This window comes from Scardinius erythrophthalmus, assembly GCF_964197995.2.
Source record: "Scardinius erythrophthalmus genome assembly, chromosome: 2".
Taxonomy (NCBI): domain Eukaryota; kingdom Metazoa; phylum Chordata; class Actinopteri; order Cypriniformes; family Leuciscidae; genus Scardinius; species Scardinius erythrophthalmus.
Genome location: NC_138222.1, coordinates 28,924,111 through 28,937,120, shown reverse-complemented (window position 1 = coordinate 28,937,120; position 13,010 = coordinate 28,924,111). Strand labels below are relative to the sequence as shown.

The 13,010-nt window shown below is 37.1% G+C and overlaps 1 protein-coding gene across 1 annotated transcript in view; it reads left to right on the top strand.

Annotated features, from left to right (window-relative positions):
- b4galnt4b (beta-1,4-N-acetyl-galactosaminyl transferase 4b) overlaps positions 1 to 13,010 on the top strand; it is a gene marked incomplete at both ends in the record, with an annotated part of 108,469 nt that overhangs the window by 10,899 nt on the left and 84,560 nt on the right. Inside the window, one exon of the mRNA XM_081393940.1 lies at positions 8,326 to 8,438. Within this exon, the coding sequence (XP_081250066.1) occupies positions 8,326 to 8,438 (113 nt within the window). The remainder of the gene's footprint in view (positions 1 to 8,325; positions 8,439 to 13,010) is intronic.

Sequence of the window (13,010 nt, the reverse complement as noted above, 5' to 3'; positions counted from 1 at the left end):
CATATGAGATTTTGCTGATTCTGAATCTCTGAAGTGTCTGTAGAACTGCTGTGACAGACCTAGGGTTTTTGGATGCAGGCATTTCAGTGGAGTATTTTGCAGCTTCAGAGTGCTGCCCTAATGTACTTCAGATTCAGAGAGTCATGGAAGATATCATAGGGAAAGAAACACATATGCTTCTGCAGAGGTTGATACTAATTATAAACATTTGCGTTCATGATTCATTTGTTTATTATTGCAATTAGCAAAATGTCAGTGTGTTCAATCTTACAGTTTTGCAAGATTTAAAATTAAAATGCATTTATTTTTTAATGCATGTGAGATTTGTGGGATCGTGTGTGTGTGTGTGTGTGTGTGTGTGTGTGTGTGTGTGTGTGTGTGTGTGTAGGTTTGGCTGTACTTGTGAGGGCCAAATGTCTGCTCTTATATAGTGAAATATTATGGCAACCGACCAGTGAAGACATTTTACTGGTCCTCATTAGGTAAAAAGGCTTATAAATAAATGAATATATATATTTATTACACAGCTCTGTCTAATACTTGATTCTGATTGGTCAATCATGGCATCCAGCAGCAGTATGTTATTCTCGGATAACAACCAGTGAAAACTGTTAACACAGGCTCATCTGGGTAACTGAAATCAGTGTTATACGCTTGCTAGGCACCGTGCAAAATACAGCAAAAACATTTTAATAGTATTACAATTTAATATCCATTTTAATATATTTTAAAATGCTGTTTATTCCTCTGATGGCAAAGCTGAATGTTCAGTCTTCAGTGTCACAATATTCTGCAGAAATAATTCTAATATGCTGATTTGGTGCTCAAGATTATTATTATTAATGTTAAAAACAATTGTGCTGTTTAATTTTTTTTGTGGAAACCATGATAAAAAATAAATTAATTCAAAATAACAGCATTTATTTGAAATGGAAATCTATTGTAACATTATAAATGTCTTTACTGTCACTTTTGATCAATTTACCACATCATTGCTGAATAAAAGTATTAATTTTATTAATTTAAAAAAATCCCCAACGAAATACATATTTACAGTTGTATATACAGTATATATATATATATAACTACCTTAAATTCATACCACATTTTTATGATTATACTGTAAGGTTTTTCTGATTTAGTTTGCATATAAATGATGTTTTGTCAGATTCAGGCATGAAGACGTGAATGCTCACACCACTGCTGATTGCTCTTCTGCCTCCGCTGTGAAAGCCCACTGTGCAGGGAAGGACGACTGCTTGTATGTGTGGGTTTCATGATGCAGAAGATAAAATGCCTGCCAAAACTCAATTGTCTAGTTTCCTGTCCTGCAGCTATAGACTCTTTTTTACCCTTTCGACAACAGCACCGCTCCCAAGCCCCTCCATCTGAACAAATATAACTTTACCAGATGCATCTTAAGCCTCGCCTCAGACCAAACTGTTCAGCTGATGCCAACTCTCCATTTCAAATCTTTTTAATTCAGTTTAATCCGTGACGGCAAACTCATACTCACAGACTCTGAGGAGAGCTCACTTACGTAAACAGACAAAAAGATCAACAGCTCCAATCACATAAATAAATCAGTGATTTGCTTTTGTGTCCAAGGTCAAAACTAAGATCAGTACAAATGTCCCTTTTAATGTTTCTTCACTCCCCACCTTTGTGTTTTTTTGTGTAAAAAGCTGGTAATTTTTTTTTTTCTGCTTGACAAATCATGCCTTCCCATCAGCCATCTGTCCTGATAAATGAAGCATTATTGATGGCAACATGCTGCATTTTTATGTTCCTCTGTGAATCAGTGCGCATAAGAGTCAAGTAAGAAATTACCATGACAGTCATATCAGGGGACAAGGCATGAAATAGATCAAGGTGAAATATTTCTTATTAAATGTCTTATCTTCACCAGCTGTGCTGATATTAGATATTCTGTCAGATGACTTGGACTAAAGGGATCTCAGATGGTTTGTTTTTTTTTCCTCAAAGACGCTTCTAGTTTCTCCATTAAAGCACGTGTATGAGCACTCCCAGTGGAAAATGTTATTGCTCAGAGGCTTTTCTAGCTTCAGATACTCAATAGAGTCTCAGTTATGTATTATTTATGTATCAGCTGTATATTTAGTTATAACTCCTATAAAATTAATTGGGAAGTATATATACAAATTCTGACATAGCCTACTGTAGTATAGAATTAATGTGGATAGCATACAGTAGCAACGATTATTTGGCTTTGTGTGTGTGTGTGTGTGTGAGTGTGAGTGAGTGTGAGTTAGCTCGTGTGTGTGTGTGTGTGTGTGTGTGTGTGTGTGTGTGTGTGTGTGTGTGTGTGTGTGTGTGTGTGTGTGTGTGTGTGTGTGTGTGTGTGTGTGTGTGTGTGTGTGTGTGTGTGTGTGTGTGTGTGTGTGTGTGTGTGCTCATATTCGTATATAGGCCTAATGACTTTTTCTCCAACAACAGTCATGTTTTACTAAAACAATTTTCACTGGCTTTATTCACAAAGTCTCTTATTAACCTATTCTTCACATTTCTGGTTCCTCTGACATTGACAATAGGGTGGCTTGCAGACCACATCACTGGTCAGGACCTTTTTTAAAAGCAAGATTTAAATGCAAGATGAGGCTTCCCTGAGCTTGTGTAACTGTTATTTTCTTTAGGACAAATCAATGTCATATAGGGAACACTTAGGTAAAGCTTAACCTCTACTGTAGGACAAATTAGACTAATACGTCTATTTTTTTTTCTGAACATCTACCTAAAATAGAAGACAATTTATAAAACAGATAAATATAAATTCTCAACAAACAAAAAAGTGACCCAGTGACACAACTTGGGGTAAGTTGTGTCATTGGGGAATTAAAAAATGTACATTTAAAATACAAATATGAACATAAAATTACTTGTTTAATGCATTTTAATGAGCCACTAGCACAACTTGCCCTCAATCTGATAAACTTTACTGATAGGTTTATTTATATTTATATAGCGCCTTTCCGTAGCTCAAGGTCACTTTACATTGTTCATTACAAAACATTCACACACCCGCACACACATTACAATCACATATGGACACGTATAGTCACATTATCCCAAATACATGTTAAATAGATATGTTTTTAGCTGAGTCTTGAATGTTGCCACAGATGAGATATTACGAAGTGTATGAGGTAGTGAATTCCATAATTTACGAGCATTAACACTATGACCTTCCACCTACAGTAGACAACCGGACAATAAACCAAGCTCATCTGATCTAAGGGACTGGGCAGGGCGGTAAGAGTAAAGTAGATCTGACAGATATGGAGGTGCAAGACCATTTAATGCCTTAAACATTAGAAGTAATACCTTAAAGTGAATATGTGATGCCATGGGTAGCCAGTGAAGGTCATGTAGCAGAGGAGTAATGTGAGCAGAACGCCTGGTGGAGGTGAGAACTCTTGCTGCTGAGTTTTGAACATACTTGCAATACGTTTTTTGGGCAGACCAAGAAATAGAGCATTGCAATAATCCAGACGTGATGTGATTATTGCATGAATTAAGGTTTCAGCATCAGCTAACGTGAGAGAATATCGAATATTACGAAGATGGAAAAAAGAGTTTTTAACAAGAGAATAAATATGAGAGCCAAAAGATAGAGTTGAGTCGATTAAGACACCAAGGTTACGATAGATGACGAAGGCTTAACATGAACTCCATCAATATCAAAAGACAGGTCCATCCTTTTGACTGAGGCAGCAGAGCCAATCACCAATATCTCCGTTTTTTTATTATTTAATTTGAGGAAATTCAGGGACATCCAATGTTTGATATCCCTGATACATACAGTGAGTGAGTCAGGCAGGGATGGCCTATCGGAGCTGGTGGTAAGATAAATTTGAATGTCATCAGCAAGTCCATGTTTGCGTATTATGTCACCAAGTGGATATATACAGATGATAAACAATAGTGGGCCAAGAACTGAACCTTGAGGAACACCCTGTGTAAGCGAAGCAGTGGCAGATCTATACCCTTGTATGTTGATATACTGTAGTGCTTTCTGTCGCTGATGTAAGAAATGAGCCAGGAAAGAGCGGAACCAGTGATGCCGATATCAGAAAGCTGAGAGATATCAGTATTTCTTGGCAAACTAAATGCAGCGCTTAGATGAAGAAGCATCAAGATGTTTATTAACCCTGAATCCACGGACAAAAAAATGTTGTTAACCACCTGAAGAAGAGCAGTTTCAGTGCTATGAGATGGGCGAAATCCTGACTGAAAAGGTTCAAAAAGACCATTAACATCTAAATATGATCGCAATTGTGAAGCCACAACCTTTTCAAGGATTTTGCTTAAGAATGTTAAATTAGATATTGGCCTATAACTGTCCATATTTAGATGGTCAAGGCCTGTTTTTTTTTAAGAATGGGGGTCACCGCAGCCATTTTTAATTCTGCTTTAATTCTGGGACAATGGCGGAAGCCAAACTACAGTTTATCATATGTGTTATGAAGGGTGCAACCTCGAGGACACACATCTTAAGCAAAGCAGTAGGTGTAGGATCAAGCTGGCAGGATGTGGAATTAGACTTCACAATTAGATCACTTATGACAGCAGGAGTAGTCAGAGTAAAAGCAGAGAGAGAGTTTGTTGAGTGAGCTGAATTAGATAACATCAAATGAACATTTGAGTCACTTGTATTAGGGGTGTCTTTGGTGATGGATTCGGTGATTGACTTCAATTTGTCTGAAAAAAATTTGGGAAAGCTATTCACAAGAACCCCAGAGCTAAAATAACATGTTGTGGTGGATTAGTGAGTTTGTTAACCATAGCAAAGAGTGATTTGGGCCTGCACGTGGAATTCCTAATGGTATAGGAGAAATAAGAGGATCTTGCATCGTTGAGGGCTGTACGGTAGTTGAGCAAATGTTCTTTAAAAGCCAGAGAGTGCACAATGCGTCCAGTTTTCCTTTCTAGGCGGCGACCCTCAGTTTTCATCGTTCGAAGTTCAGGAGTGAACCAGGGTGAGGCACGAGTAGATGGAACCAGTCTAGTTTTAACAGGAGCATGCCTCTCAAGTATTTGAGAAAAATCATTATTGTAAATACAGCAGATTTAGATAGTAAACATTCTGACAAGGTTGAAGCCCTTATTGATTCACAGAATTGATTTTACGATAGGTGAGCATTTTCTTCAGTGGTGATATAGATATTGGAAAACTAAATCTGAAGTTTATGAGTTTTGATCTGAGAAAGCAAAATCAGAGCCACTAACAAGAATATTATATAAGCCAGATGTACATATGAGATCCAGTATATGACCCCTGGAGTGAGTAGCAAAAGTTACATGTTGAGTGAAGTTAAAACAGTCCTGCACATACATGAATACTTTGCATTGTGCAGTGTTTTCATGTATATTAAAATCACCAAGCAAAATAACAGATGAATGACTACCACAGACAAGAGTAAGTAACTCTCTAATCTCAGAGAAAAATCCAGAGGGAAATTTTGGAGGTCGGTAAATTAATATTACAGCCAGTGACGTTTGGCCAGTCATTTTCAGCACTAGGTATTCAAATGCTGCAACATCATGAAACTCGATCTTGGATATTTTAATAGATTTGCTTTGAAATAAAACATCTCAGGGTTACGCATGTCACCCAGTTCCCTGGGAAGGGAAAGAGATGCTGTGTCATGGCATTGATGCTATGCCTTCAGCGTGCGCCGGTGTCTGAAGCACGCATTCAGACACCGGCGAAATTACATATTACATACCTATTACATATGTAGGAGTCTTAAAAAATTCCATGCTCCTAGAGTAGACTCTCTGATGCCTAGAGACAACACCTTTCCACACGCCTCATAGTCAAGGTGAGCACGCAGGCAGGTAAACACATTTTCCAACAAAATGTGTCAAAACAGTAACAGTTCTTTACTTTACTTGCAGAGGAGCCATCTTTCCATTCTTCACAGCCAGTCTGCAGTTAAACTAATTTAGGTTTTACAACCTTAAGAACACAAAACTTGCCTCATCTCTGTACGGATATGACTGATAGACTTAAGTTCATATTAATACAATCACTCTGACGGATTCAGTGAATGATTCGTCAAACTGATCCAGTCAGGTAATTCCTGAGTTGAATGTTTTTTGAATTATTGATTAAAAGAACCAGCTCATAAGACTCCTTTGTTCATGAATCGTATGAACTGGTTCTGCCTAATGGAGCTTTTGTTTGCAGCCCACAATGATAAATCAACAGAAAGGTGTGTTTTCTTGATATTACTTTATGATAAATAGTCTTTTTCTGTGATCACATTTGATTCAAACTGAAAGCTGAAACCGGGTAAAATATAATTTATTTTGCTGTGGCACTGGATGAGAAAACCAAAATATATATTTTTTTAGACGTACATTGTAGTACCATGTAAATACCATGGTACGTGATGTTTCTGAAAGTTTTAATAGCTTTTTGTGCCTATATTTGTCAACACAAGAGTAGCGTTAGTTCTGGCAGGTCATGTCAGTCATGCTCGCGTCAGCTGACTCTCAACTGATTCACATGGATACAACACTTATCATAGCATCCCTGTATATAAGGTCCATTCAGTATTATCAGCAGATTTATCGCGTTGCTCAGGTGCTAATAACCCTCCTCCATTGCCATCTCCTCTCTCGTCCACAATCAGGACTTGGCCTTCTGATATTTCTCTTCAAATCAAACTGTTATTTATCTTGATTCATGCTGTCGCATTAAATTATTGTCATTAAGAACATTAATGATATCTGCAATACATTTATGTTGGTTCTGTTCTGTGTATTCTGTTCTTGCCCAGAATGGAACCATACAGCCAATCCAAACTGTATGCTAATTGTTAATCATCTTTGACGATAGTGGTCCTGACAGAATCACCGTTTTTGTAGATACACACATAAAACAGTTTTTTATCATTAGTTTCATAAGCCTTTTAAAATCAGCTGTCAGTCTTCAGATTCTCTCTGACTGTCTCACTCTATCTCTCTTATGTCTGTAGTTCATCTCAATCTGAAAGTAAGTTTGGAGGAGTAGGACAGGTGTTATTCTGGTGAGCTCTCTTAAAGAGTCATCAGTTCTGATTCTCCCCAGGATGTGTTTGCCTTGATTAAAAACTGCTCTCCAGGAGAAGACAAAGCCTCTCTGAATGCTAAGAGTGTTCTTGAGAATTCAAACATAGCAGGCAGTAGCTAGAAACTTGTGTTCATTCACACATATTTTAAGACTGTAATGTCTGAAAAAAAGTTGTCATTACACTTTCTGCTGTATTTGATGCATTTCATTTACATCCTAAATATTCAGAGAGTGATGAACTCACTCATGCAAGATTTAATGATTTTTTGAAATATCAGTTTGTAGCTGAACTCTGTTTGGAGATGGATACTCTCGTCGCAAAAGCCTATATTTTTAAAAAGCCTTGTTCACTTCTGAGAGAGATTGAATTTTTGAATAGTAAGACCCAGATGCATATAAAATGATTTTATATGTTTTTTGATGAAAGTAAAATGAGAAAATATACAATATTATTGTGATTCTGGCTAGTAGACATGCTGCTCTCTCTAAATAGGTGGTCGTATTGACGGGGCAATTAGTCATTATTAGACCTACATTGATCCTAACTCTTCTTTCACCAGCAATTAATGTTTTTATTGGGATAGCAATTGGAGTTAATTGTGTTGTTAACTATGCTGTCTGCTCAGGTGTATCCTTGAATACAACAACGGACAACAGATTCATTGCTTAATTGTCTCTCAAGCATCCCTCAAACAACAGACCTTCTGATCATCATCTCACTTTTGTGACCTTCATTCCACTACCACTGCATAAGAAGTGGGATGGATAGATATGCCATGTTTCCGACATTGAGAAGAAACCAAATGACTTCTTCACTTGATGTTCCATATTCATGCTGCATTGGCTTTGCAGCATCCCCATCAACACTAACACTGACAACCTTTCAGGCTTCAACTTGTGAAACCACCCATTAGTCACATGAAAAGAAATGGAAGAAATTAGGAAAAAGGGGATATTTTATCTGTCTTCCATCTGCCAGCCTGTTATCTTGTTAGAGCCAGATGCAGTGGGAGAAGCACCCTGCTCCTTGGATGATAAAATGGCATCCAGTCCCCCAATTTTCCTCTGCTTTCTTTTTCTTTAGTACCTTATCATTTCACCTGATTTTCGTACTTTTCCATGCCTCTCTTTCTCTCTCATTTTCTATTTAAATTCCTTAAATTTGTATTTTTAATTAAGTAAATTTCTTTCTCTAATAACTGTGTTTTTTAAATGAAGATTTCAATAAATTTTGTTTCTCCCCACAGATATGGAGAAGCAGGCAGACGGGATAGGGTCCAGTCATAAGAAACACCTATCCTCATCTCTCATACCCTTTGAGCATGACAATGCTGCTGACAGTCAGGAGGAGGGCTGGGGGGTGAGTGAGCCATGTTTTGTATCATAATCAACACTCTGTTCACTTTCAAGTAGTAAGGTGAAAATAGTTACTCTTGGCTTTGATGTGTTAGTTATACAGTATGTGATGTTTGGTATGCTATGCTAAATATGATTTTTAAAAGTTTTATGTACTGTTTAGTGGGTGTTATGTATATCTACGCATCAGGATTTTGCCATGCTCACAATAACCTTTAAATAAAAAGCTCTCTAAATGAGGGTTTTTACTAATTTCATGCCAGTGGATTGTTGACATCCATGCATAATATAATCTCTCTCTCTCTCTCTCTCTCTCTCTCTCTCTCTCTCTCTCTCTCTCTCTCTCTCTGTGGCCCTGTGGGGAGCCAGGCATGTAACTGGCTCAAGGGATGAGTCTCATTAAAAATAACAGTACTTTCATACCAGCACGATACATTTAGATTTTTTTTTTTTTTTTTTGGATCTTGTATAAGTCCTAATAAAATCAGAAGCTAGTGAGCTCCAAAACAATGTCAAAATTCACGTTTAGAAGATACATGCATTCAAAATTTACAGTCTCATTCTAGCACCAATACGGATCAATATTTTTGATTAAATAAACATCATTCTGCACTTCAGCTACTCCCCAGCTATCAGCGAACATTCCCAGAACTTTGGCTATTAACATTCAAAGGTTGTTAATACCTAACAAACAAGGTTTTCTCAAAGTTATGAACAAACGTTCTTCAAGTAACATTAATAGAACATTCGTTCAAAGTTATTTGGTCTTTAACAATGTTCTCAAAACATTAGCACAAAAACATTATTTATACATCAATTATGGAACTTTTTTTCCTTATATGTTTTAACTGGACGTTCGTCTAACAGCTTTAAATGTTACTGCTTGTTTCAGAATATTCAGAGAACATTCAAAAGTAACATTCCCATAATTTTTTGGAAAATGTAATGCTCCCTTAAGGTTCACATCACCAAGAAAAAAAAAAAAAAAAAAAAAAATATATATATATATATATATATATATATATATATATTCTGTCATAATTTACTCACCCTCAAGTTGTTTCAAACCTGTATGAATTTCTTTTTTTTCTGCTGAACACAAAGGAAGATATTTTGAAGAATGTTGGTAACCAGACAGTTGATGTACCCCAATGATGACAGAATTTTATATTTTAAAGTGGTCATCGGATTCCCATTTTCTACAAGTTCGTATGATTCTTTAGGGTCTTCATGCAGGGTATCCGTGGGGTCTTGAAAAGTATTAAAAGGTGATAAATCAATTTTGGGAAAATTAAGACCCTTAAAAAGTATTAAAAAGTCTTATCACGGCTTTATGAAGTCTTAAATTTTGAAAGTATTTTTTCTGAATTAGCTGTCCAACAGTTTGAGTCCCAAAAACATCGTAAAAGTGTGTGAATTTAGTCATTTTTATTAAAAAAACGAAAAGGTACATAAAAAACTAGGCTATTGTGGGTGCGTTCGTAAATTGCCTCTGAGAGCACCAGAGCGGGCAGGCGGGCGGAAGTTCAAAAGCACAATGTACGCTCTGGCGTTCCCAGTGCGTATTACGAACGCACCGAAATGTTTTAAAGGTGAACTAAGTAACTTTTTTATCTTAACTGAACAGCTTCGGAGTCATTGGAATGGTTATATGACTGTTTTCGGGTTGAATGGTGGTCTTCTCGCACCCCTCGAGCGCCTGTGAGACGAAAAATCACCCTTGCAACATTGGGCCGCCGGCCGCAGCGTCAGCAAGTATCCCGTGATATCAGGTCTCGCGATGTAACTGCTTTACGGCACAACACACATACACTATCTAAAAAAGTGTTTACCCTCATTCATTTCCAGAAACGCTGGCCGCAGAAAGTTATCAATCAACATCAACATTTATTTGTATAGCACTTTAAAACAACCGTCAGGTATCCAAAGTGCTTCACATCATAGAAAAAATAAACATTATATCATACAATAAATACATATAACAGTAAAATCAAAAAAGAAAAGAAAAAGTTTGGGGAAAAACAAGAAAAGGAAATTGTGTCACCACTACTACATATTAAAAGCCATTCTAAACAGGTGGGTTTTGAGTTTAGACCTAAAAAGAGTTTCATCAGCAGTTGTACGAATATATCAGGGGGTAACTTGTTCCACAGTCTTGGGGCAGCAACTGCAAACGCCTGATCACACGTTATTACAAAGTAGCAAAAAAATATGGAGTTGTAGCCTACAAAGCGGAGCCCTAGAGCAGGGGTCTCCAACACTTTGCTTGTGTGCTACCAATAGCTCGTGGCTTGATATGAGCTAGCTCGCCAGAGGCTGTTCACATATCACGGCTTTTGCACGCTCAAGTTTGTTCAAATGTAGGCGCGCGGGCAAGCGCGCTCATAATTGAAGTGACGCGCTAATTTTTTTACCAGGCGCAACGAGATGAAAAAAATCTAAACTTTTCAGAATGCCGCAAACGCACCGCAGGTCATGTGACAGGAACCAACCAATCACCCCTTTCCATAACAACATTGAAAGCTCAGTCAACATGAAGGATGGGGGTGCACCCAAACACTACTAATAAATATAAGCTAATGTGTAAATGTCAGTAATTTATCTTTTTTGACTCATTCTTTTTATAAAAAATTATTTAAAGGCTGAAATATGAGGTTTTTCTTTGTATAAAACCTTTTTTGTCAAAACTTTATTTGAACTTGTACATGTTAGTAGATAACATGTTGCAAGACACTCTTTTATAATCTGGCCATCATTTTTTATGGTATTTTAATGTTTACATAAACAAAACGTGCATATTGATGCTAATCAATTTGTTATTTGCTGTTTTTCGACATAAAACTTGTTGAATTGACTTCATTCTGTAGTATTAGGCTAGTACTTTTTGAACAGGATTCTGTGATAACCGTGATAATTTTGGTCACTTTAATCATCTCATCATTTCCTCTCTAGTTATGATCAACTGTGATCAACTAAAATCAACAATAATTGTTTTTTTACAGTATAATATGCAAAAGTACAATTTCGATAAAAAAAATTTACCTCTCCCTCTCTCACACACACACACATCAGATAATCCTAGATAGATAGAAAGATAGATAGATAGATAGATACTCTAATGATCCCGAGGTAACTATCTATCTAACTTGGATAATGCGTCGTGTAGGTCTTAAATTTCAATCTTTCATTTGTTAAAGGGGTCACATCATTTTTGTACAAGCTAATATGTTTCTTTAGGGTCTAAATTAAAAGTTTGTAATATACTTGAATTAAAAATTCTCATTAGTATTGTAAGAAAACACTAATTTTACCTGGTCAAAAACAGCTCTGTTTTCAGCACGCCGTTTCAGTGCATGTGTCTTTAAATGATAATATGCTTTGCTCACCCCGCCCCTCTGTTCTGTGCGTACACCGTTTGTAACACAATTTAACACAATAACCATAACGCGTTGCTTATTATAAACATGGGATTATTAATTATATTGAGAACGTCATACATAGAAAACATGCCATAATGTACCCTGAGAGTAAAAATAGCCGCATTCATCGTGAAGCGTGCAGCAAGCGATTTGCAAAGATTAATATAAAGATTAATATAAAGGTCAATAAAACGTTACACTCACTTCAGTTCTTCTGGAGGTTCAGCAGGAACACGAATAGTTGGTACCGATCCTTTTTTCAGGAACAGCTTCTTAGTAAAATCAGCTTTATACTGACCCTCGTTTGTAAAGCAGTCTGGTGAAATGATTCACGCAAACATGAAAGTATTGACGTTGATCGCGGGGAATTCCCTTCGAAAACAAACTCAGCCACTGCGTCTTCAGCTGTACGGATTTAGTAACATCAAAATGACTGCTGTGTTCGTTATTACCATTACACCCAAGAACACCACAATCGCTTAGACGCCATTCTACTCAGTGCTCCAGCTATCAGCAATAAACGCGCCGGTTGGCGCGGGCTATGATTGACAGCTCGCTCACGAGGGCGGGCTGTCAATCAACCATTGTGGGAGGGGCGTCGATTTTGTGACGTCACAAAATCGAACAGCTTGATTCAGGAGAGGGGGAAACATATAAGAATATTAAAAAAAAACACTGGATGGATTTTTATCATTTTATGATGGTTGTGTACAGGCACTGCCAACACACATTTCAGTACAATCAACTTGTAAAAGTGCATGTACCATTATATGACCCCTTTGAAATGTCTTAAAAAGGTCTTAAATTTGACTTACTGAATCCTGCAGAAACCCTGTCATGTAAAGTTTGTAACATACTTTGGTTAAAATTTCTCAATGGTTGTGTAAAACAACACAGTTTTTACCTCTTCAAAAACAGTTCAAAGCGATTAGTTTCGGTGCATGTCCCTTTAAATGATAATGAGCAACTTTAAATGATAATGAGCAACTGCTCACCCCACCCCTCTCTTCCGTGGGGCGTGTCAACACAAGACACTTAAAGTGCTGCCTTGGCAACCTGCCTTGGTGGACAGTATACAAATGGATGAGGGGAAAATATGCTAATACGGGACAGTCCGTCAGTGGTCGTGGGTGGAGCATGAGCAATATGACATCATA